The following is a 27116-nucleotide window of genomic DNA, read 5'->3' as shown; positions in this document are numbered from 1 at the left end:
TTGGGTGGCATGCCTTATAGGTTGAGGGAGCTTGGTCTTTTCTCCTTGGAGAGACGAAGGATGAGAGGTGACCTGATAGAGGTGTACAAGATGTTGAGCGGTATAGATCGGGTGGATTCTCAGAGGCTTTTTCCCAGGGCTGAAATGGCTGCTACGAGAGGACACAGGTTTAAGGTGCTGGGGAGTAGGTACAGAGGAGATGTTAGGGGTAAGTTTTTCACTCAGAGGGTGGTGGGTGAGTGGAATCGGCTGCCGTCAGTGGTGGTGGAGGCAAACTCGATAGGGTCTTTTAAGAGACTTCTGGATGAGTACATGGGACTTAATAGGATTGAGGGTTATAGGTAAGCCTATATATAGGCCTAGGTAGGTCGGGACATGACCGGCGCAACTTGTGGGCCGAAGGGCCTGTTTGTGCTGTAGTTTTTCTATGTTATATGTTCTCTTAATGAACCAGATGGGTTTTTACACTGTATCCCTCCATCATCACTCGGTATCCACTATCACCACTTATATCCACAATAAGCATCCAGTATCACTACATCCACAGCCTGTATCTACAATCTTCACCCTGTATCCCTCCACCAACGCCCTGTATTTCTCCATCTGCAAACTGTCTCCGTTGCTGTTGAACGGATCTTTATGTCGCAGGGTTTTCGATATTTGCGGTGTGTCGTCCTGCGCTTGCTCTCACATTTTACAGCTCGTAAGATTTCTCCTCATCTTCCGTGCAGCACCTGGGTCATGATATCAGCATCTTACAGACAGCTGACCACAGAATCGCTTTCAAAATGTACATACAATAACAGAATTTTGTGGAGTTTATCATTTTTAATTGCTGTTGATTAAGTTCCTAAAGATCCTCAGTCTATCAGTTGTTAAATTCTCCTCTGAGACCTCCAAGGTCACAGGAGGTTGAAGAGTTGAATCAACGGTGCTAATGGCCACCGTGTGGGATAGCATTCAGTCTAGCTCTAACAGGGCTCTAGTCGTGCCCCAATTGGGCTCCTCCCATGGCCTCAACTGGGCTCCAGCAGGGCTGCAACTGGGCTCCAATTGGACTCCAGCTGGGCTCCAACTGGGCCCCTGGGCTCCAGCAGGGCTCGAACCAGGCCCCAACTGGTCTCCAGCAGGACTTGAACGGGCATACAGCAAGTTTCCAATCGAGTTTGAAACAGGGATCCAGTACCACTCTCAACTGAGCCTTCAACATGAATCCAATCGGGTCCCAGTGACACTCAGAAACACAGAATAGGCTTTACCAAAAAGAATGGCAGCAAGGAATAGCAAAGGTACTGATAAAATCTGATATTCTGAGTGTGGATCAAACAGGATTGAACTAACTGGATTGAATGTGGACCTAACTGGATTCAATAAAGATGGAACAGGATTGAGCGAGGGTTTAACTAGACTGAGTGAAGATCGAAAAGGATTAAATGAAAATTAAATTGGATTTAATAATGATCTAATTAGATTGAATGAAGATTAATTGCAATCAAGAGAGATCAAACTGGAATGAATAAGATTGTTACTGGATTGAATAAAAATCAAACTGGATTGAATTTAACAGGACTGAGAATCACACAGGATTAAATCAGTATCTCAGAGGATTGAAAGTTGCTCTAACAGAACGATGCAGGCACTCTTCAGATGATCAAAGTTACGAGATGCTTGAGAACATCAGTCCAAATGCTGTTCCTGTAAAAACAATTAGAACAGAGAGTTAGTCATTGGATTTTAACCACGATGAGTGGCCACGGCAGGCTGCAGCATCAGGAATTGCAAAAAGCCGAGCAATTTACTATGAGAGAATATTGAAATGTACCTTGGACACAACACACCTGCCCACACCGCACAGTGTTCGAAAAATTGAGATTTCCATGGAGTACAATGTGTGTGAGGGTGGGGAGTTGGATGGGGTACAGTGTGTGTGAGGGTGGGGAGTTGGATGGGGTACAGTGTGTGTGAGGGTGGGGAGTTGGATGGGGTACAGTGTGTGTGAGGGTGGGGAGTTGGATGGGGTACAGTGTGTGTGAGGGCGGGGAGTTGGATGGGGTACAGTGTGTGTGAGGGTGGGGAGTTGGATGGGGTACAGTGTGTGTGAGGGTGGGGAGTTGGATGGGGTACAGTGTGTGTGAGGGCGGGGAGTTGGATGGGGTACAGTGTGTGTGAGGGCGGGGAGTTGGATGGGGTACAGTGTGTGTGAGGGTGGGGAGTTGGATGGGGTACAGTGTGTGTGAGGGTGGGGAGTTGGATGGGGTACAGTGTGTGTGAGGGTGGGGAGTTGGATGGGGTACAGTGTGTGTGAGGGTGGGGAGTTGGATGGGGTACAGTGTGTGTGAGGGTGGGGAGTTGGATGGGGTACAGTGTGTGTGAGGGAGGGGAGTTGGATGGGGTACAGTGTGTGTGAGGGCGGGGAGTTGGATGGGGTGCAGTGTGTGTGAGGGCGGGGAGTTGGATGGGGTACAGTGTGTGTGAGGGCGGGGAGTTGGATGGGGTACAGTGTGTGTGAGGGCGGGGAGTTGGATGGGGTACAGTGTGTGTGAGGGCGGGGAGTTGGATGGGGTACAGTGTGTGTGAGGGTGGGGAGTTGGATGGGGTACAGTGTGTGTGAGGGTGGGGAGTTGGATGGGGTACAGTGTGTGTGAGGGTGGGGAGTTGGATGGGGTACAGTGTGTGTGAGGGTGGGGAGTTGGATGGGGTACAGTGTGTGTGAGGGAGGGGAGTTGGATGGGGTACAGTGTGTGTGAGGGTGGGGAGTTGGATAATGTACAGTGTGTGTGAGGGTGGGGAGTTGGATGGGGTACAGTGTGTGTGAGGGTGGGGAGTTGGGTGGGGTACAGTGTGTGTGAGGGTGGGGAGTTGGGTGGGGCACAGTGTGTGTGATTTTATCTCTGTCACTCTGTGCTTATCACTGGTTCTGTCTGTTTAATAATTTGACTCTGCTTTCATTCACTCTCTGTTCGATAGGTTTTATTTTGCCAATTGCCCTGTCCATCATTGTCACTCTCGGTGCATCTCATTCCTCTACTGTGCACCGGTCTGGAACAACACCCATCAAGAAACGCGCACACTCTCCCCCTCCTGGCGCACACTCTCCCCCCTCACACACACTCTCCCCCCTCACACACACTCTCCCCTCTCACACACTCTCCTCCCTCATATACATTCTACCCCCTCACACACACACTCTCCCCTTCTCGTGCTCATTCCCCTGGGCGGCGAATGGAGTTGGGTGAGGAGGGGTAGTGGGGTGAGGAGGGGGTGTGGGGTGAGGAGGGGGTGTTGGGTGAGGAGGGGGAGTTGGGCGAGGAGGGGGTGTTGGGTGAGGAGGGGGGGTTGAGTGAGGAGGGGGAGTTGGGCGAGGAGGGGGAGTTGGGTGAGGAGGGGGTGTTGGGCGAGGAGGGGGAGTTGGGCGAGGAGGGGGGGTTGGGCGAGGAGGGGGGGTTGGGCGAGGAGGGGGGGTTGGGCGAGGAGGGGGGGTTGGGCGAGGAGGGGGGGTTGGGCGAGGAGGGGGTGTTGGGCGAGGAGGGGGAATTGGGCGAGGAGGGGGAGTTGGGCGAGGAGGGGGTGTTGGGCGAGGAGGGGGTGTTGGGCGAGGAGGGGGAGTTGGGCGAGGAGGGGGAGTTGGGCGAGGAGGGGGAGTTGGGCGAGGAGGGGGGGTTGAGCGAGGAGGGGGTGTTGGGCGAGGAGGGGGTGTTGGGTGAGGAGGGGGTGTTGGGTGAGGAGGGGGTGTTGGGTGAGGAGGGGGTGTTGGGCGAGGAGGGGGAGTTGGGCGAGGAGGGGGAGTTGGGTGAGGAGTGGGAGTTGGGTGAGGAGGGGGAGTTGGGTGAGGAGGGGGTGTTGGGTGAGGAGGGGGTGTTGGGTGAGGAGGGGATTTAGGTGAGGAAGCGGGGGTGGGTTCGGTGATGAGGACGATTCGGTGAGGAGAGCAGGGAGATACTTCTTTGCTTTTCTAACTTGTTCATCCTGTAGAATTGGTTTCTGTTGTTCGATCGGGGAGGAGGTGAGCTGTAGATGAGAATCTGGAGAACATTAGATAAGTCGGCAAGATCTATTTTTCAAAGGTTTAAATTTGTCCTGCAGTTTGTGATAGGATTAACTAATATCTAAAAGCAAATAAACTTGCGAATAAAATAGTTAAGTAACTAGTTACAGATCAAAGTATGACAGGACTTGCGTGGGTTTCCTCCGGGTGCTCCGGTTTCCTCCCACAGTCCAAAGATGTGCGGGTTAGGTTGATTGGCCATGCTAAAAAATTGCCCCTTAGTGTCCTGGGATGTGTAGATTAGAGGGATTAGCGGGTAAAATATGGAGGGATATGGGGGTAGGGCCTGGGTGGGATTGTGGTCGGTGCAGACTCGATGGGCCGAATGGCCTCTTTCTGTACTGTAGGGTTTCTATGATTCTATGAGGACAGATGATGTTTCCAGGCTGCAGCATGTGGGAGCCTCTGGATGTTGCCTTTATTCAGTGCAAGCATGTCTACATGAAGTTTCCAGCTTGAGGAGTATGATGACAGCCATGGGGGATCATCAATAGTTCCCACCATGGGGCTCATAGAATACTAGCTCCCTGTTGGTCGAGTGGAGGCTTGCCCAATAGGGAAGGAGCAGTTGGCTCCACTCAGGCCAGCAGTCGAGAGACTCGGGGCTGACCTGTACTCTGCAGCCGCTGAGCGGCACTTTGAGCATGTTGTATGTAAAGGGTGATGGTGACGGAATTCTGGCCTCGGAAACATTATTACATTGGCGATGAGAAGTAAAATTAGTATTTTTCATTCCTCCAGACAAACGTTTCTGTCGGTAAGTAAAATGCCTCTTTTTGGTAAACTTGAAGCCTCTGATAGAAGCATAGAAGACTGGGCCCAATACACAGAGTGCATGTGTGATTTTTTTTTCAGGCCAACAATATTGTGGGGGATGAGAAATAGAAAGTGGTCCTGTTGACAGCATGCGGGGTCCTGACCTTCAGTGTATTCAAAAGCCTGACCTACCCAGATCCACTGACTCCAAAACATTTTTAAAATTGGTGGACTTGGTTAAAGGCTATTATGATCAAAAATCTTCCATAATATTCCAATGATACTCCTTTAACATGGTACGGTGAGTCTCTTGGGAATTTGTCGCCGAATTTCTGACCACGCTACGAAAATTGGCAGAGCACTGTGAATCTGGGCCACCCTGAGATGACATGTTGCGAGATCGACTGGTCTGTGGGACAAACAAGGTGACAGTCCAAAAATTGGGCAGAATCCAATTTGGATCTAAAGAAGGCTATTGGGACAGCTCTATTATTGGAGAATGCAGAGAAAGAAGCTCAGGAACTGCAGGGGATGTCAGCAGCATCCTCCAATTGGGGGGAGGGACTACATGCAACATCCATCCCTCAACTGACAGCGATAGTATCAGTGAAATATTACAGAATCCCTTACAACAGTGGAGCCTGACTCGCATCACCAGGCAGTTAAGGAAAGGTAGGGACAGCCTTCAGAATCCCAGGAAGCATATTCCAGAAGTTTGTTGATGCCAGACAGTAGACTACTGCAAGTGCTGCTACAAGTGAGGCTAAGATATAGGGATAATAAAAATGCATGCTATTTTGAAAAAAGACCAGCACTGTACTGGGCAGAAAGGCCCACAACCATGAACAGGGACAATGAAATTAAATCACATCTCCCCGACAAAGATTTCCCCCATAATGGTAGAGTTGTCACTAAATGGCCACCTATTGAAAATGGAAGTGGATACGGAGGCCGTGGTCTCCATTATCTGGGAGCAGACCAATGAACACCTTCGGGCTGGCATTCCTCCCTTGAACTTACAAAGCACAAAGGCCAGGTTGGTCCTCTGCACGGAGGAGCCATTGCAGATAAAGGGCACCACACCGACCTTCATGACTTACAGGCAGCAGGCAGCTCAACTTCCACTCATCATCGTACAGAGACAAGGAGCTAGCCTTATGGGGAGAGATTGGCTCCAACACATCAGACTGAACTGGCTGAAGAAATAAGGGGAGCCAAAGCTAAGATTTACGTTAACACTGATGCTATGCTCAAGTCTTTCGAGCGCAACCAGTTTCATTTTCCCTATTGTAAAGTGTAGAGTCAGAGCTGGAATGCCTGGAAAAGCTGGGCATCATAAAACCCGTATAGTTTGCAGAGTGGGCCGCACCTGTGTTCCTGTCCTTAAACCAGATAAGTCGATCCAACTTTGTGAGGCAATAAGCTTACGGTCAGTAGAGTTTCTAAGCTTGACAGATACCCCATGCCCCGGATCAAAGACCTTTATGCCAGGTTAACTGGGAGTCAAACATTTTCAAAGTTGGATCATGTGTATCTCCAACCTGAGTTAGATGAGCCTTCCTTTAAATATGAGACAATTATAGAGTATACTCGCCTACCTTTCGGGATCTCATCCACATGCGCCATTTTTCAATGGGTCATGGAGAACATACTCCAACCTAATCCAAGGGTTAAGCATGCAAGCAGTAAAAGCAAATGGTATGTTGGCCTTCATAGCAAGAGGATTCAAGTACAGCAGCAGGGATGTCTTGCTACAATTATACAGTTATGTGGGCGGCACAGTGGCACAGTGGTTAGCACTGCTGCCTCACAGCTTGGGTCACTGTCTGTACGGAGTTTGCACACTCTCCCTGTGTCTGCTTGGGTTTTGTCCGGGTGCTCCGGTTTCCTCCCTCAGTCCGAAAGACATGCTGGTTAGGTGCATTGACTTAACTGGTCAATAGAATGTGGCGACTCGGGGAAATTCACACGTAAGCCTTACTTGTGACTAACCAGTAAACTTTTTTAAACTTTTAATTATACAGGGCCTTTGTGAGGCCACAGCTGGAATATTGTATGCAGTTTTGATAGTAAAAGTTTTTATAAATATATAAAAAGGAATAGAGTGGCTAGAGTGAATGTTGGACTCTTGGAGGACGAGAGGGGGGAGTTAATAGTGGGAAATGAGGATATGGCTGAGTCTTTAAATAAGTTTTTTGTGTCGGTCTTCACGGTGGAGGACACAAATAGTTTGCCAAATATTAACGATAGAGGTTGGCAGCAGGAGAAATACTTAATACGATTAATGTTACCAGAGAGGCAGTGCTGGGTAGACTAATGGGACTGAAGGTGGACAAGTCCCCGGGTCCGGATGAAATGCATCCCAGGGTATTGAAAGAAATGTCAGAGGTAATAGTGGATGCGTTAGTGATTATTTATCAAAACTCGTTGCATTCTGGGGTAGTGCCGGTTGATTGGAAAACGGCTAATGTTACGCCGCTGTTTAAAAAAGGAAGGAGACAAAAGGCGGGTAACTATAGGCCGGTCAGCTTAACATCTGTAGTAGGGAAAATGCTGGAATCCATTATTAAAGAGGAGATAGCAGGGCATCTGGATAGAAATGGTTCGATCAATCAGACGCAGCATGGATTCATGAGGGGAAAGTCGTGCTTGACGAACATGTTGGATTTTTATGAAGATGTGACGAGGGCGGTTGATGGAGGAGAACCGGTGGATACGGTGTTTTTGGATTTCCAAAAGGCGTTTGATAAGGTGCCCCATAAAAGGCTGCTGAAGAAGATTAGGGCACATGGAGTTGGGGGTAGTGTGTTAAAGTGGATTGGGGACTGGCTATCCGACAGGAAGCAAAGAGTCGGAATAAATGGGTGTTTTTCCGGTTGGAGGAAGGTAACTAGTGGCGTGCCGCAGGGATCGGTACTTGGGCCGCAACTGTTTACCATTTATATAGATGATCTGGAGGAGGGGACGGAGTGTAGGGTAACGAAGTTTGCAGACGACACAAAGATAAGTGGAAAAGTGAATCGTGTGGAGGACGGAGAAGATCTGCAGAGAGATTTGGACAGGCTGAGTGAGTGGGCGAGGATATGGCAAATGGAGTATAACGTTGATAAATGCGAGGTTATACACTTTGGAGGAAATGATAACAAATGGGATTACTATCTCAATGGAAACAAATTAAAACATGCTACCGTGCAAAGGGACCTGGGGGTCCTTGTGCATGAGACGCAAAAGCCCAGTCTGCAGGTACAACAGGTGATCAAGAAGGCAAATGGAATGTTGGCCTATATTGCGAGGGGGATAGAATATAAAAGCAGGGATGTCTTGATGCACCTGTACAGGGCATTGGTGAGGCCGCAGCTGGAATACTGTGTGCAGTATTGGTCCCCTTATATGAGGAAGGATATATTGGCATTGGAGGGAGTGCAGAGAAGGTTCACCAGGTTGATACCGGAGATGAGGGGTTTGGATTATGAGGAGAGGCTGAGGAGATTGGGTTTGTACTCGTTGGAGTTTAGAAGGATGAGGGGGGATCTTATGGAGACTTATAAGATAATGCGGGGGCTGGATAGGGTGGAGGCGGAGAGATTCTTTCCACTTAGTAAGGAAGTTAAAACTAGAGGACACAGCCTCAAAATAAAGGGGGGTCGGTTTAAGACAGAGTTGAGGAGGAACTTCTTCTCCCAGAGGGTGGTGAATCTCTGGAATTCTCTGCCCACTGAGGTGGTGGAGGCTACCTCGCTGAATATGTTTAAAGCGCGGATGGATGGATTCCTGATCGGTAAGGGAATTAAGGGTTATGGGGATCAGGCGGGTAAGTGGTACTGATCCACGTCAGATCAGCCATGATCTTATTGAATGGCGGGGCAGGCTCGAGGGGCTAGATGGCCTACTCCTGCTCCTATTTCTTATGTTCTTATGTTCTTATGTTTTGGTCTCCTTATCAGAAGAAGGACGTTCTTGCTATAGAGGGAATGTTGCAAAGGTTTACCAGGCTGATTCCTGGGATGGTGGCGGGACTAACATGTGAGGAGAGATTGAGTGGGTTAGGATTATATTCGCTGGAGTTTAGAAGAATAAGGGGAATCTCATAGAAACTTATAAAATTCTTACAGGATTAGACAGGGTAGATTCAGAAAGAATGTTCCCGATGGTGGGGGAGCTAATAACCAGGAGATAGGGAGTTAGGACAGTGATGAGGAAACATTTCTTCACTTAGAGAGTGGCCAGCCTGTGTAATTCGCTACTGCAGAAAACAATTGCGGCCAAAACATTGAATGTTTTCAAGAAGGAGTTAGATATGATTCTTGGGGCAAAAGGGATCAAACATTTTGAGGGGGAAGACAGGATCAGGCTATTGAGTTGGATGATCAGCCATGATCATAATCAATGGTGGCGCAGGCTCGAAGGCCCAACTGGCCTACTGCAGCTCTGATTTTCTATGTTTCTATCTTACCCCAGGGAGCAGTGTACCTCGACAATGTCTTAGAGTCATAGAGTTGGCCCATCAAGTCTGCACTGACAATAACAGTGCGCTAATCCTATTTTCCAGCACTTGTCCCAGATCCTTAAAAGTCATGATATTTCAAGTGCTCATTCAAATACTTTTTTAAAGGTTGTAAGGTTTCCAACTTCCACCACCTTCCCAGGCAGTGCGTTCTAAATTCCCACCACCGTCTCGAGTGAAAAAATGTTTCTCAAATCCCTTCTGAATGTCCTGCCCCTTGCCCTAAAACTATACCCCTCATGATTGAACCCTCAACCAAGGGGAACAGCTGCTTCCTATTCACCATACAAATGCCTCAATCTTACACACCTCAACCATGTCCCCCCTCAGCCCTCTCTGCTCTAAAGAAAACAATCCAAGCCTATCCAGTCTCTCCTTATAGCTCAAAGACTTCATCCCAGGCAACACCCTGGTGAATCTCCTCTATATCTCCTCTAGTGCAATCACATTCTTCCTATAGTGAGGTGACCAGAACTGTACACAGTACTCCAGCTATGGCCTAACTAATGTTCCGTATAGTCCGACATAACCTCCTTGCTCTTATACTCTATGCCACGACTGATAAAAGCAAGTGTCCTATGTGCCTTCTTAACTACCCTATTCACCTTCAGGGGTCTGTGAATAAGTGCCCCAAGATCCATCTGTTCCTCTAAGCTTCCTCGTGACATGCTATTCATTAAATACTCCCTTCTCTTTTTACTTCTTCTGGGGTACATCACCCCGCACTTATCAGGGTTAAATACCATGTGCCATCATATGCCCATCTAACCAACCCATCCATATCTTCCTGTAACCTACAACCTTCTTCTTCACTATTAACCACCCTACCTTGGTGTCATCTGCAAACTTGTTTAACATTCCCAACAAACAATAAGGGACTTAACACTGAACCTTGACGTAAGCCATTGGACACTGGTCTCTAGTCACTCAAACAGCCTTCTACAACTGCCCTTTGTGTCCTATCGGTAAACCAGTTTCAGATTCATCTTGTCAAGTTTCCCTGAATTCTCGATCAGTCTCCTTTGTGGGGCCTTGTCAATCGCTTTGCTAAAATCCAGATAAACTATAACAACTGCACATCCCTCATCCACACACTCGATCACATTTTCAAAAATTTATTTTAGGCATGACCTCCCTCTGACAAAGCCATGCTGATTATCCCTAATTAACCCATGCCTTTCCAAGTGGAGATTAATTCTCTCCTTCAGAATTATCTACAGTAGTTTCCCTATCAATGGCATGAGACTCACCGGTCTGTAATTTCTTGGTTCATCTCTACCACCCTTCTTGAAAGATGGAACCACATTAGCCGTCCTCCAGGCAAGGCTAGGGGAGGTGGGGGTCTATCTTCTAATCAACACCTCTTGATGCTCAGACGAAGCAACACTGTCGAGTTTCTGCTCCTGGGACCTAGAATACCTGATGCTGAAATACTGCCCCTTTTAAGGAACTGTGACCTGCACCCCTAGGTTCTCTGTTCGATGCCACTCCCCAGGGTCCTACCATTAACTGTGTAAGTCCTGTCTTGGTTTGTCTTACCAAAATGCAACACCTCTGATTTAAACTCTATCTGCCATACCTCGGCTCACTGGCCCAGTTGATCAAGATCCTGTTGTAGTCTCAGATAACCTTCTTCACTGTCCACTGCACCACCAATTTTGGTGCAAACATATTAACAATGTTCTCATCCAAATCATTTATATAAATGACAAACAACAGTGGACCCAGCACTGATCCCTGCCGGACACCACTGGTCACAGGCCTCCAGTCTGAAAAACAACCTTTGACCACCACCCTCTATTTCCTACTGGCAAGCCAATTCTGTATCCAATTGACTAGTTCTCCCTGGATCCCTTGTGATCTAACCTTACTGACCAGTCTGATATCTTGTCAAAGGCCTTGCTAAAGCCCATGTAGACAATATCTACCACACTGCCCTCATCTATTTTCTTGGTCACCCCTTCAAAAAAACATGATATCCCACACACAAAGCCATGCTGACGATCTCCAATCAGTCCTTGCCTTTCCAAATGCATGTAGATCCTGTCTTTCAGAACCTCCTCCACCAGCTTATCCAGCACTGACGTTAGTCTCACCGGTCTGTAGTTCCCCGGCTTTTTCCTGCCACCTCTCTTTTGCACAGCATTTGCCTCATAGAATCATAGAAACCCTACAGTGCAGAAGGAGGCCATTCGGCCCATCGAGTCTGCACCGACCACAATCCCACCCAGGCCCTACCCCCACATATTTACCCGCTAATCCCACTAATCTACGCATCTCAGGACTCTAAGGGGCAATTTTTAACCTGGCCAATCAACCTAACCCGCACATCTTTGGACTGTGGGTGGAAACCGGAGCACCCGGAGGAAACCCACGCAGACACAGGGAGAATGTGCAAACTCCGCACAGACAGTGACCCAAGCCGGGAATCGAACCCAGGACCCTGGAGCTGTGAAGCAGCAGTGTTAACCACTGTGCTACCGTGCCTCCCTCTAGTCTTCCGGCATCTCACCCGTGGCTGTTGATGATACAAATATCTCTGCTAGGAGCCCACTCTTTCTCCCCTAACTTCCCACAATATCTTTATATCAGACATCATACATATTAACTGGCAATGAGGCTGAGTCATGGCCCACAGGCTGCATACCACTGGAGAGGGAAGAAGTTGACGTTGTCGTCCTGGGCTCCAAAAGCGACGTGCATCGCCGAAGTACTGGGGTAGACTTGAGGGAACAGGCCTAGGCATCGAGGGAAGTGGTCGCGAGAGGTCTTAGACCGCATTCAACTCCACAAAAGAGGTACTCGCCGGAAATGTGCTGAAGACAATGGCTGTGAGGGGTCTCAGGCTACAGTCAAAGGCCTGGTATAGGAGAGGGATTTCTCCACCGGGAGCCCAAGATCATCGGGAGGGAAATGGTCAAAAGGAGACTCGGACTGCAACCGACAGGAAGAATAGGGGAGCACAGTCAGTGAGGGAGCAGCAGGCAGCGCAAAACGTGCAAAGAGCGGCAAAAGTGAGTGAAAAAGCGACTACAGAACACGAAGGCAGAAAAAACTCCCACCAACAGAATCAGAAAGGGTGAGCCAGTTCAGGGCAATGGGGCCTTTTAATGAAGATGTGGAGAGCTTGATGCTATACATGGAGCACTCATTTAAAGGCAAATATGGTACATGATGAACTCACTGTAGCAGTGTTCTTAAGTAATATAAGGAGTAAAATGTTTGTGACATTAAGAAGCCTCATACAACCTGGGAAACCCGCAGTGAAACCCCCTAGCAAAGTTGTGCAAAGTACTAAGGAATCATTATGCCCCAAAGCCACTTATCATAGAATCCCTAAAGTGCAGAAGGAGGCCGTTCAGCTCATCAAGCCTGCACCGACAACAATCCCACCCAGGTCCTATCCCCACAACCTCATGTATTTACCCTGCTAATCCCCCGACACTAAGGGACAAGTTAGCATGGCCAATCAACCTAATCCCCACATCTTTGGAGTGTGGCAGCAAACTGGAGCAACCGATAAAAGATTTTAGATTTTAGAAGTGAATGCGATTGGAAGGTGAATCCATCGTGCCATTTGTGGCAGTGTTAAAGAGACATGCTGAGCAAAGCGAATTTGGCATTTTCCTACAGGATGCCTTGAGGGACCATTTGGTTCATGGACTTCGCAATGAAGCGATACAACGGAAGCTGCTGACAAAAGAAGGTCTAGATTTTAAAGTGGCTTTTGAGATAGCTACTCCTATGGAACTGGCTGCAAATGAAGCCAGTTGGGTGTCGGTACCCCAGTACATGAAGCATTATATATATAAGTAGCCGAAGCACAACATAACATGGTGTCAACTGTAGAATGTCACCACAAGTCTGGCCACAAAGAGTCCACGTGTTGGACTCGTGAAGCCCAATGCTGCTGGTGTAGGGTCCACTCACCTGATGGAGGAGCAGCGTTCTGAAAGCTCATGATTCCAAATAAACCTGTTGGACTTTAATCTGCTGTTGTGAGACTTCTTACTGTGCCCACCCCAGTCCAACACCGGCCTCTCCACGTCATGGCAATTAAAAGAGATAAGGGGGGTGGAGAGGGACAGACTTGAAGATTAGGCACAAAATGTATGCCACAAGCCAAGAAGGTGACAGGGAGTCTGCCAAATCTGCAGAGGATGTAGAAGAACCAAAATTGACAGCATTCCGACTGAATATAATATCGATTTGAGGTGAAGCCAATAGATTCTGGGTCTTTCCCAAAATAGAAGGGAAGGTAATCAAAATGAAAGTAGACTGAATGAAAGTAGCTGTTTGTGAGATATATAAATGATTTGGTGGAAGATGTAGCTGGTGTGATCAGTAAGTTTGCGGACGACACAAAGATTGCTGGAGTTGCGGATAGTGATGAACATTGTCAGAGAATACAGCAGGATATAGATAGGCTGGAACATTGGGCGGAGAAATGGCAGATGGAATTTAATCCAGATAAATGTGAAGTGATGCATTTCGGTAGATCTAATGTAAGGGGGAGCTATACAATAAATGGCAGAACCATCAGGAGTACAGACACACAGAGGGACCTGGGTGTACAAGTCCACAGATCCTTAAAGGTGGCAGCAGAGGTGGAGAGGGTGGTGAAGAAGGCATATGGCATGCTTGCCTTTATTGGACGGGGCATAGAATATAAAAGTTGGCATATGATGTTGCAGCTGTATAGAACGCTGGTTAGGCCACATTTGGAATACTGCGTCCAGTTCTGGTCGCCACACTACCTGAAGGACGTGGAGGCTTTGGAGAGAGTACAGAGAAGGTTTACCAGGATGTTGCCTGGGATGGAGGGTCTCAGCTATGAGGAGAGATTGGGTGAACTGGGGTTGTTCTCCCTGGAAAGACGGAGGATGAGGGGCGACCTAATAGAGGTGTATAAAATTATGAAGGGCATAGATAGGGTGAACAGTGGGAAGCTTTTTCCCAGGTCGGAGGTGACGAACACAAGGGGTCACGGGTTCAAGGTGAGGGGGGCAAGGTTCAACACAGATGGCAGGGGGACGTATTTTACACAGAGGGTGGTGGGGGCCTGGAATGCACTGCCAAGCAAGGTGACTGAGGCGGACACGCTGGGATAATTTAAGACTTATCTAGTTAGCCACATGAACAGACTGGGAATAGAAGGATACAAATAAATGGTCTAGTTGGGCACATGAGCGGCGCAGGCTTGGAGGGCCGAAGGGCCTCTTCCTGTGCTGTATTGTTCTTTGTTTGTTTTTTAGATGCAGGGACAGTGGTATCACTGATTCCAGACTCAGTAAACAGATAAAAGTTGAAAACACTGCTGTTGAAGCCTTCAAAAATCACCTAATGTACTTAAATGGGCCACTGAGAGGATATATACTAGTATAGGTACAACTGAGGGACTAGTGTATGGAGCTACCGTTGTATGTGGTCAAGAGTGACTTCCCTGCCGTGTTTGGACTCTCCTGCTGCAGAATTTAAAATTAAACTGGTGTGTGGTAAATAGGCTGGTGGATTTGAGGCCAAGTTTACAGGATATCCTGGAGAGATATAACGATGTATTCAAGGGGACTCTGGATGAGATGAAAGGGGTCAAGATTAAGATTCAACGAAATTCAGAGGCTCATCCAAGGAGATTGAAGGCATCCAAAGATGTGCAGGTTCGGTGGATTGGCCATGCTAAAATTGTCTCTTAGTGTCCTGAGATGTGTAGGTTAGAGGGATTAGCGGGTAAATGTGTAGGGATATGGGGGTAGGGCCTGGGTAGGATTGTGGTCGGTGCAGACTTGATGGGCCGAATGGCCTGTTTCTGCACTGTAGGGTTTCGATGATCTATGACTGGTGCCATACACCACTCGGCCAAAAGTAGAGGCCAAATCAGAATATGAGCTTGGGGGCACAGGAAGCAGTCACAACCAGTGAATGGGTCACCCCAATTGTGGCACTGCTGGCACGGTAAGAATCTGTGCAGACTTCAAGGTAACCGTTAACCCAGCATTGGGTGCAAATCAATCCACACTTCCTCTTATTAAGGATTTATTACAGGATTGACAGGAGGGAAGAAATTTTTGAAGATGGACTTGTCTCAGACCGAACTTCAAATAGGTGTCAGGGAAGTGTCCCAACCACGCCTGACGATATTAATTCATCGGGGGCTCTTCCTTGACAAGCATCTTCCTTTTAGCATCACATCGGCACCAGTCCTTTTCCAGAGGGCAATGGACCAAATTCCAAGTGGGTGACCTGGGGTCTAGTGTTACCTATATTTTGGTGGTAGGCTCCACTGAAGAGGAAGTTTTGAAGAACCTTGAAGAGACACTCAGAAGGTTGCGGAACCATGGCTTGCAAGTAAAGAAATAAAAATACGAATTCTATAAAGATTCGATTGAATACCTGGACCACGTCAATGATAGTGAGAAACTACACAAGGCACCCAAGAAAATGGAGGCCATCATGAAAGCGTCTTCCCTCCAGAGCTGGAAGTCGACACAAAGCGGCAGAATCCTGGACAGCAATCTTGCCCCGAGTTAATTGTCTACAGGGAATCTGTTTCATTTCAGAAAATGAGGCTGTATTATCTCCATATCTTCAGCAATTCTTCCCATTGCTCAGATTGGAGCAACCTCATACAGGGAGGAGTGTGGCCCTCTTAAGTAGACAGGAAGTAGATAGTCGTCCCGAAATATCATTGAGAAATCATTTCTTCTTTTCCTAATAGTGTTACAGTGAGGTTCCAGCTCTTTAGTAGTGTGATCCTCTCTGAACTCTGCCTGGATTCAGGCAAGGCATCCTCTGTGGAAGACACTTCATGGACAGCAGGAAATAAAATAAGCAGTCATTTGTAAATTCCTCCTCATCTCTGTCTAAGATCTGAAAGAAGTCTAACAACACCAGGTTAAAGTCCAACAGGTTTATTTGGTAGCAAAAGCCACTAGCTTTCGGAACAGACTGTTCCTTCGTCAGGTGGGTGAGAGTTCTGAACTCACCCACACCTGACGAAGGAACAGTCTGTTCCGAAAGCTAGTGGCTTTTGTTACCAAATAAACCTGTTGGACTTTAACCTGGTGTTGTTAGACTTCTTACTGTGTTTACCCCAGTCCAACGCCTGCATCTCCACATTAAGATCTGAAAGACAGCAAATCATTCCAATGATGAGCATCGTCTGTTTTTCTAGGATTCCTAGAATGATGCGAACATCACCACTCAATAAGGATTGCGTTGATTCTTTCATTGTCTCTGTTAATTAAAATCTCAGATCTTTGATGCCATTTCAGTCTTTGATACAACAATGGAGGATACTGCTGTGATAGTCTTTCCTGGAGTTGAAGCTCATTCCTCATCTGAAGCTCTTTCTCCTGTGTCCTCCGAGGGAGCAACGAGTTCCTCAAAGTTTCCAGAGTTCCTCTCTTCCAGATCCAGAGGGTGCAAAGCTCGATTCTCTTCAGTCTTCTCTCTTGGATCAGTCTTTCACTGAAAAGTCTCTGTTGTCTTTGGAGTTCAGTCATCCTGAGTCCCAGAGTGACACTGGCAGCAATGATGTTAAAGTGTTGTTCATTCTGCAGATGATGACATCTGACAGGATGCAGAAGGAAGCGCTCAAGTCTCCAAGCTGTGTTCCCTCAGGGCCGAGAATACTGTGGGAGACTGAATCCCAGGGAGGGGAAGAGCAGGAGTTGGAGTTGGGTAGAATTTGTAGTTGTAAAAGGGGGCTACAGTAATGCAATGTAAATAGTTAAAGACAGTTTTGTGTTGTTAAAAAAGGATAGTATACTTGGAGGGGTGTGGTATAAAGGTTGAGAAATTGGATGTAAATGATTTATGTTCTTTTCATTTATGGGATGTGGATGTCACTGGCTGAGACAGCATTTATTGTCCTTCACTGAGTGCCATTTCATTTCAGAGGGCATTTAAGAGTCAACACATTGCTGTGGATCTGGAGTCACATGTAGCCCACACCAGGTAAGGACACCAGATTTCCTTCCCTAGTGATCCAGATAGGCTTTTATAACAATGAACAATGGTCATTATTAGACTTTGAATTCCAGATTTTAATGAATTCAAATTTCACTTTCTGCTGTGGTGGGATTCAAACCCAGGTTCCAGCACAGTACTCTGGGTCTCTGCTTTGATAGTCTAGTAATAATCGCTCAATACTAATCAATGTTACTCTCTATGTCCCTCAATATTAATCACTGTTACTCTCTGTGTACTTCAATACTAATCAATGTTACTCTCTGTGTACCTCAATACTAATCCCTGTTACTCTCTGTGTAGCTCAATACTGTTACTTTGTACGATGTGGAGATGCCGGCGTTGGACTGGGGTGAAGACAGTAAGAATTTTAACAAACCAGGTTAAAGTCCAACAGGTTTATTTGGTAGCAAATACCATTAGCTTTCGGAGCGCTGCTCCTTCGTCAGATGGAGTGGAAATCTGCTCTCAAACAGGGCACAGAGACACAAAATCAAGTTACAGCCAGCCAGGTCTTAAAGATACAGACAATGTGGGTGGAGGGAGCATTAAGCACAAGTTAAAGAGATGTGTATTGTCTCCAGACAGGACAGCCTGCAAGTCCAGGAGGCAAGCTGTGGGGGTTACTGATAATGTGACATAAACCCAAGGGGCGGCACGGTAGCACAGGGGGGCACGGTAGCACAGTGGTTAGCACTGCTGCTTCACAGCTCCAGGGACCTGGGTTCGATTCCCGGCTTGGGTCACTGTCTGTGTGGAGTTTGCACATTCTCCTCGTGTCTGCGTGGGTTTCCTCCGGGTGCTCCGGTTTCCTCCCACAGTCCAAAGATGTGCGGGTTAGGTTGATTGGCCATGCTAAAATTGCCCCTTAGAGTCCTGAGATGTGTAGGTTAGAGGGATTAGCGGGTAAATGTGTAGGGATATGGGGGTAGGGCCTGGGTGGGATTGTGGTTGGTGCAGACTTGATGGGCCGAATGGCCTGTTTCTGCACTGTAGGGTTTCTATGATCCCGGTTTAGGCCGTCCTCATGTGTGCGGAACTTGGCTATCAGTTTCTGCTCAGCGACTCTGCGCTGTCGTGTGCCGTGAAGGCCTCCTTGGAGAACGCTTACCTGAAGACCAGAGGCTGAATGTCCGTAACCGCTGAAGTGCTCCCCAACAGGAAGAGAACAGTCTTGCCTGGTGATTGTTGAGCGGTGTTCATTCATCTGTTGTCGTAGCGTCTGCCTGGAGACAATACATATCTCTTTAACCTGTGTTTAATGCTCCCTCCACCCACATTGTCTGTATCTTTAAGATCTTGTTGGTTGTAGGGATTCGCATTCTAATCAGTATTCTGTAACTTGATTTTGTGTCTCTGTGCACTGTTTGAGAGCACATTTCCACTCCATCTGACGATGGAGCAGCACTCCGAAAGAACATAAGAACATAAGAACATAAGAAATAGGAGCAGGAGTAGGCCATCTAGCCCCTCGAGCCTGCCCCGCCATTCAATAAGATCATGGCTGATCTGACGTGGATCAGTACCACTTACCCGCCTGATCCCCATAACCCTTAATTCCCTTACCGATCAGGAATCCATCCATCTGCTCTCAAAGCTAATGGTATTTGCTACCAAATAAACCTGTTGGACTTTAACCTGGTGTTGTTACAAGTCTCACAACACCAGGTTAAAGTCCAACAAGTTTATTTGGTAGCAAAAGCCACTAGCTTTCGGACGCTGCTCCTTCGTCAGGTAAGTGGGAGTTCTGTTCACAAACCAGGCATATAAAGACACAAACTCAATTTACAAAATAATGGTTGGAATGCGAGTCTTTACAGGTAATCAAGTCTTAAAGGTACAGACAATGTGAGTGGAGAGAGCATTAAGCACAGGTTAAAGAGATGTGTATTGCCTCCAGACAGGACAGTTAGTGAGATTTTGCAAACCCAGGCAAGTCGTGGGGGTTACAGATAGTGTGACATGAACCCAAGATCCCGGTTGAGGCCGTCCTCATGTGTGCGGAACTTGGCTCTCTTTGTACCTCAGTATGAATCCCGGTTACTTTCTGGACACCTCAAGAAGATCATCCTCCTGAGGTACCTCAATGCCAGGGTTGGAAAGGCCTCCCAAATCTGGAAATGAACCATCAGAAAGAAAGGAGTTGGGAATTGCAACTCCAATGGGATTCTCCTGCTAACCAAATGCACAGAACACCAGCTTGTCTTCACCAACATACTGTTCCGCCAAAAAGACAAAATCAAGAAAACCTGGAGACATCCATGCTCAAAGCATTTGCACATGATTGACTTTGTCATCGTCTGATCTGAGACCAAAGGATGCCTTCATCACCAAAGTTATGACTGTTGGACAGACCACTGGTTTATCCCCTCCTCTATGTTCACCAAACTCCACCTGAAGAAGTGAGGGATGAAGGGTGGATGAAAAAAATCAAGGTTGAGTGGCTCCAAAGAGCCAAGCATACTAGTGAACTTCCAACAATGGCCTTATCAAAATATCCAAAGTGTTCATTCTAATAAAGTGGAGGAAAACTGGAAAGAGCTGAAGACAACTATCATATCAAACTGTGAAGAAACCATCGGCTACAGGACCAGGAAACACTGAGGCTGGTTCATTGAGAATGACCACACCATCTAAGACCTCATCGACAAGAAGAGGAAAGCTCCCTGCATCTGGCTAAATGACACAACCAGCAATGCAAAGAGGAGAACTCATCAATCAGCAAAGGCGGAGGTGCAAAAAAGAATCAGGGAAATCGAGAACCAATGGTGGACTGAGAAAGTGAAGGAGCTGCAACTCCTCTCTGGCAAGCACGGCACCCATGGCTACTTCAGTGCCACCAAGGCAATATATGGACCCAATACCTTGCAACTATACAAGGCTGTACCTGGGGTATTGTGCACAGTTTTAGTCCCCGTATTTGAGGAAAAATGTAATGGCATTGGAGGCAGTTCAGAGAAGGTTCACTAGATTGATTCTAGAGATGAGGGGTTTGTCGTATGAAGAGAGATTGAACAGTTTAGGCCTATACTCTCGGGAATTTAGAAGAATGAGGGGAGATCAAATTGAGGTATAGAAGATGATAAAAGGTATGGATAAAGTAGATGTGGAGCGATGCTTCCGCTGGTGGGGCATTCTAGGATGAGAGGTCATAGTCTTAGGATAAGGCGTGGCAAATTTAAAACACAGTTGAGGAGAAATTACTTCTCCCAAAGGGTTGTGAATCTGTGGAATTCGCTACCCCAAAGTGCATTGGATGCCGGAACAGTGAGTAAATTTAAGAAGGAGTTAGACAGATTTTTAATTGGTAATGGGTTGAAAGGTTATGGGGAGAAGGCAGGAAAATGGGGATGAGGAGCATATCAGCCATGATCAAATGGCAGAGCGGACTCGATGGGCCAAATGGCCTAATTCTGCTCCTATATCTTATGAACACCTGAGGCCTGAAACTAGTACGGAGTAAGGATGGAACTCTCTTGAAAGACAGAGAAAACATCAGCCTTCGATGGAGTGAACACTTCAAGTAACTCCTAAGCCATGATACAATCATAGATGAGGACGTGTTTGTTGAAATCCCCCCAACTCCCCATCAAAGATGATCTTGGACTCCCACCAATCTTGGATGAAGTCAAAGGCATTAAACACATGAAGAATGGAAAAGCCACAGGAGTGAATGGGATTCCAGTGGAGGTTTTCAAACTTGGACTAAAAGAAATCACTTGTCATCTCCATCAGCTGTTCCTGAAAATCTGGGACAGAGGGGAAATCCCAGCCGACCTCAGAGATGCCATCACTGCCACCATCTTCAAGAAAGGAGACAAAGCGGACAGTGGGAATTACCAAGGGATCTCCCTACTCTCCATCGCCGGGAAGATCACTGCCTAAGTCCTTGCTCGCTGCTGTCTCCCAGTCTCTGAAGAAATCCTTCCGGAAAGCCAGTGTGGCTTCCAACCAAATAGAGGAACAATGGACAAAATTGTCACAGCAAAACAACTTCAGGAGAAATGCCAGGAGCAACATCAAACATTCTACATGGCCTTCATCGATCTGACCAAAGATTTTAACTCAGTCAATCTGGAAGTGCTATGGAAGACCCTGTCAAAGGCCAACTGTCCAGAGAAATTCATCAATATCCTCCGACTCCTCCATGACAAGATGCTGGCAACAGTTCTCTCCAACAGAAATAAGACAGAAATCTTTCAGGTCAAGACTGGAGTCAAGCAGGGATGTGTCATTGCCTCCACCCTTTTCTCCATCTTCATCACCACCATCCTTCACCTTATCAAGAACAAACTTCTTTTTCCGGCTGGAGGCCTGTGACTAGTGGTGTTCCGCAGGGCTCTGTATTGGGACCTCTGCTGTTTGTGATTTATATAAACGATCTGGAAGAAGGTGTAACTGGGGTGATCAGTAAGTTTGCAGACGACACAAAATTGGCAGGACTTGCAGATAGTGAGGAGCATTGTCAGAAGCTACAGAAGGATATAGACAGGCTGGAAATTTGGGCAAAGAAATGGCAGATGGAGTTCAATCCTGATAAATGCAAAGTGATGCATTTTGGTAGAAATAATGTAGGGAGGAGCTACACGATAAATGGCAGAACCATAAAGGGTGTAGATACGCAGAGGGACCTGGGTGTGCAAGTCCACAGATCCTTGAAGGTGACGTCACAGGTGGAGAAGGTGGTGAAGAAGGCATATGGCATGCTTGCCTTTATAGGACGGGGCATAGAGTATAAAGGTTGGGGTCTGATGTTGCAGATGTATAGAACGTTGGTTCGGCCGCATTTGGGATACTGCGTCCAGTTCTGGTCGCCACACTACCAGAAGGACATGGAGGCTTTGGAGAGAGTACAGAGGAGGTTTACCAGGATGTTGCCTGGTATGGAGGGGCTTAGTTATGAGGAGTGATTGGGTAAACTGGGGTTGTTCTCCCTGGAAAGACGGAGGATGAGGAGGGACTTAACAGAGGTGTATAAAATTATGAAAGGCATAGATAGGGTGAACGGTGGGAAGCTTTTCCCCAGGTCGGTGATGACGTTCACGAGGGGTCATAGGTTCAAGGTGAAGGGGGGGAGGTTTAACACAGATATCAGAAGAACATATTTTACACAGAGGGTGGTGGGGGCCTGGAATGCGCTGCCAGGCAAGATGGTGGAGGCGGACACACTGGGAACGTTTAAGACTTATCTAGATAGCCATTTGAACGGAGTGGGAATGGAGGGATACAAAAGAATGGTCTAGTTTGGACCAGGGAGCGGCACGGGCTTGGAGGGCCAAAGGGCCTGTTCCTGTGCTGTATTGTTCTTTGTTCTTTGTTCCCAATGGAGTGGACATTGTCTACAGGATGGACAGAAACCTTGTCAACCTCAACTGGTAGAAATCCAAGAAGAAAAGGACACTGGCATCATTCGTGAAACTTCAGTATGTGGATGACATCGCCATCTCCGGTCTCTCAGAAGAGGATCTTCAGGCCATGTTTGAGGCCTTTATGGAAGAATACTGAAGAATTGGTCTCAACCTCAAGCTCGAGAAGACTCGAGTCCTTTACCAACCTGCCCTAGGATCAAAGGAGAAACTCTCCCAAATGTAGAACATTTCCCCATCTATGTTGATGTCAGCCTCTTATGCAAGGCTGACATCAACATAGAGATCCAACATCATATCCAATCTGCAAATGCAGCCTTCGGATGAGTCATTGACGACCGCGACATCCATGCTGACTAAGATTCGCTTGTACAAGGCAGACATCCTCCCAACTCTTCAAATGGAAACCTGACTATGTACAGATGCCACCTCAATGCCCGAGGGATGTACCATCAATGCTTTCTGAAACAGATTCTCTGCCTCAGCTAGGGAAACAGGTATACTAACATCAGCACCATGGAAAAAGCCAAGACCACCAGCATCGAGGCCATGATCATCTGCAACCAACTCCATTGGACAGAACACATGCTTAGGATGCCAGAGTACCGATTGCCAAAGCATATCTCCCCCCCAGCTCAAGGAAGGTTCCCGAACAAGAGGAGGAAAAAGGACAAAGACACCCTGAAGGCTTATCTTAAGAAATGCAACATAGTCATCAATGCCTCGGAGACCTTGTTCAGAAGAGACCTACATGGAGGAACCTACTGACTGAAGGGACACAATTCTTTGAGGACACTGGTAGCAGGAGGAGGCCTGGAAAAGGAACCTGAGAAAAGAATACCAGTGATCTAGAACCCAAGAACTGAACCTCTCAGAAACACCAAGTGTGCAGTCGGAGATGTAGCTCAAGGATTGGGATCATCAGCTATGAAAGGATCCACAGACCCCAAGACCAATAACATGGAGTTTCTTAGCTGGACAATCATATTTGTTAGCGAGTGATCGTCGAAGAAGAAGAAAGAGAATAACTCAGTAATATTACCTGTTACCCTCGGCGTACATCAATACTAATCCTTGTTACTCTCTGTATAGCTCAATACTAATCCCTGTTACTCTCTATGTCTCTCAATACTGATTCCGGTTATGCTCTGTGTACCTCAATACTAATCCCTGTTACTCTCTGTATAGCTCAATACTAATCCCTGTTACTCTCTGTGTACCTCAATACTAATCCCTGTTACTCTCTGTATAGCTCAATACTAATCCCTGTTACTCTCTGTATAGCTCAATACTAATCCCTGTTACTCTCTGTATAGCTCAATACTAATCCCTGTTACTCTCTGTATAGCTCAATACTAATCCCTGTTACTCTCTGTGTACATCAATACTAATCCCTGTTACTCTGTGTCTCGATACTGATTCCAGTTATGCTCTGTGTACCTCAAGACTAATCCTTGTTACTCTGTGTACATCAATAGTAATCCCTGTTACTCTGTTTATCTCAGTACTAATCCCTGTTACACTCTGTGTTGCTCAATACTAATCTTTGTTACTCTGTGTCCCTCAATACTAATCCCTGTTACACTGTGTACGACAATAATTCCTGTTACTCAGTACTAATCCCTGTTACTCTCTGTGTACCTCAATACTAATAAAGAACAAAGAACAGTACAGCAAAAGCCCTTTGGCCCTCCAAGCCTGCGTCGATCATGTTGTCCTATCTTGACCAACCGCATGTATCCCTCTATTCCCCGCCTGTCATGTGTCTATCCAGATAAATCTTAAATGTCGGTAACGTAACTGCCTCAACCACCTCACTTGGCAGTGCATTCCAGGCCTCCACCACCCTTTGTGTAAAAGAACTTCCCCCGCACATCTCCACTGATCCTTTCCCCCCTTATCTTGAACTTGTGCCCCCTTGTAATTGTCATTTCTGCCCTGGGAAAAAGCTCCAACTGTTCACCTATCTATACCCTTCATAATTTTAGAAACTTCTATCAGGTTTGCCCCTCAGTGAAAACAATCCCTGTTTATTCAATCTCTGCTCATAGCTAATACCAGGCAACATCCTGGTAAACCTTTTCTGTACTCCCTCCAAAGCCTCCATGTCCTTCTGGTAGCCAACTTTTATACTCGATGTCCTGTCCAATGAAGGCAAGCATGCCATATGCTTTCTTCACCACCGTTTCCACCTGTGCTCCACTTTTAAGGATCTGCGGACCTGCACACCCAGATCTCTCTGTGTGTCTATGTTCCTGATTGTTCTACCGTTTATTTTATAGCTCCCACCTGAATTGGATCTAATCCCTGTTACTTTCTGTGTACCTCAATACTAATCACTGAACAACTTGATAGTAAGCTCTGTATTACTCTGACTATCTCACTACCACGCATGATTACTCTCATTTAATCGCACTGGCGCTCACTATTTTTCTCAGTCTATCTCACTGAGACTATTACTCCCACTGTACCTCACTGACACTCACTATTACTCTCAGTCTATCTCACTGACATTCTCTATTACTCTCAGTCTATCTCACTGACACTCACTATTACTCTCAGTCTATCTCACTGACATTCTCTATTACTCTCAGTCTATCTCACTGACACTCACTATTACTCTCAGTCTATCTCACTGACACTCACTATTACTCTCAGTCTATCTCACTGACATTCTCTATTACTCTCAGTCTATCTCACTGACACTCACTATTACTCTCAGTCTATCTCACTGACATTCTCTATTACTCTCAGTCTATCTCACTGACACTCACTATTACTCTCAGTCTATCTCACTGACACTCACTATTACTCTCACTCTATCTCACTGACACTCACTATTACTCTCAGTCTATCTCACTGACATTCTCTATTACTCTCAGTCTATCTCACTGACACTCACTATTACTCTCAGTCTATCTCACTGACACTCACTATTACTCTCACTCTATCTCACTGACACTCACTATTACGCTCAGTCTATCTCACTGACACTCACTATTACTCTCAGTCTATCTCACTGACACTCACTATTACTCTCAGTCTATCTCACTGACACTCACTATTACTCTCACTCTATCTCACTGACACTCACTATTACGCTCAGTCTATCTCACTGACACTCACTATTACTCTCACTCTATCTCACTGACACTCACTATTACTCTCAGTCTATCTCACTGACACTCACTATTACTCTCACTGTACCTCACTGACACTCACTATTACTCTCAGTCTATCTCACTGACATTCTCTATTACTCTCAGTCTATCTCACTGACACTCACTATTACTCTCACTCTATCTCACTGACACTCACTATTACTCTCAGTCTATCTCACTGACACTCACTATTACTCTCACTCTATCTCACTGACACTTACTATTACTCTCAGTCTATCTCACTGGCACTCACTATTACGCTCAGTCTATGTCAAGGGTAATCTGTGTAGCTCTCAGTGTCAGTCACATCAATGCAATGATATTCTCAGTATGTCTGGGTGTGGTGTTGTACCTTTCCGTGGGGAGGCACAAGAATGGCCACATCTATTGCTGCAGCATTTCTGAATCCTGGGACAGTCACTGTCGTCAATACAATAATCGGAACAAACTCCAGCACTAGGACGTTTCTGAGGACTGGATCCATTCTTATCTGAGGGAATATGACACATCACAGTGAGAGTGGAGTCAGACTGTGCAAAAAAAAGTAACTCTCACATTTCCACCTCAGATGTCCGCTCCCCAGGCTGCGCCCTGTTACTCTCTGTGACCCTCAATATAACCCCTGCTGCTCTCTGTGTACCTCAATCCAATCCCTGTTACTCGCCATGTACCTCAATACTAATCCCTGCTACTCTCTGTGTACCTCAATACTAATCCCTCTTACTCTCTGTGACTCTCAATAAAACCCTGCTACTCTCTTTGTACCTGAATACCAATCCCTGTTACTCTCTGTATACCTCAATACTAAGCCCTGATACTCTCTTTGTACCTGAATACCAACCCCTGTTACTCTCTGTATACCTCAATACAAAGCCCTGTTGCTCTCTGTGTACCTCAGTACTAATTCCTGTTACTCAGTGTACCTCAATACTAATCCCTGTTACTCTCTGTGTGTACCCCAATACAAGCCCTTGTTATTCTCTGTGTACCTCAATACTAATCTCAGTTATTCTCTATGTACCTCATTACTAATCCCTGTTACTTTCTATGTACAAAGAACAAAGAACAATACAGTACAGGAACTTTGTGTGTGTACCTCAATACAAAGCCCTGTTACTCTCTGTGTGCCTCAGTACTAATTCCTGTTACTCAGTGTACCTCAATACTAATTCCTGTTACTCTCTGTGTGTACCCCAATACAAGCCCTTGTTATTCTCTGTGTACCTCAATACTAATCTCAGTTATTCTCTATGTACCTCATTACTAATCCCTGTTACTTTCTATGTACAAAGAACAAAGAACAATACAGTACAGGA

At 46.6% G+C, this 27116-nt stretch overlaps 1 protein-coding gene across 1 annotated transcript in view; it reads right to left on the bottom strand.

Moving 5' to 3' along the window:
* Positions 1 to 27116, bottom strand: part of wfdc2 (WAP four-disulfide core domain 2) — a 130353-nt gene that overhangs the window by 62968 nt on the left and 40269 nt on the right. The window contains exons 3-5 of the mRNA XM_078236050.1: positions 26153 to 26290; positions 20993 to 21076; positions 19318 to 19387 (exon numbers count right to left, since the gene is read on the bottom strand). Of these exons, the coding sequence (XP_078092176.1) occupies positions 19318 to 19387; positions 20993 to 21076; positions 26153 to 26290 (292 nt within the window). The remainder of the gene's footprint in view (positions 1 to 19317; positions 19388 to 20992; positions 21077 to 26152; positions 26291 to 27116) is intronic.

Source organism: Mustelus asterias, chromosome 20 (genome assembly GCF_964213995.1).
Source record: "Mustelus asterias chromosome 20, sMusAst1.hap1.1, whole genome shotgun sequence".
In the NCBI taxonomy this organism is placed as follows: Eukaryota; Metazoa; Chordata; class Chondrichthyes; order Carcharhiniformes; family Triakidae; genus Mustelus; species Mustelus asterias.
Note: the sequence above shows the minus strand (reverse complement) of the source record. Positions and strands in the feature narration are given on the sequence as shown.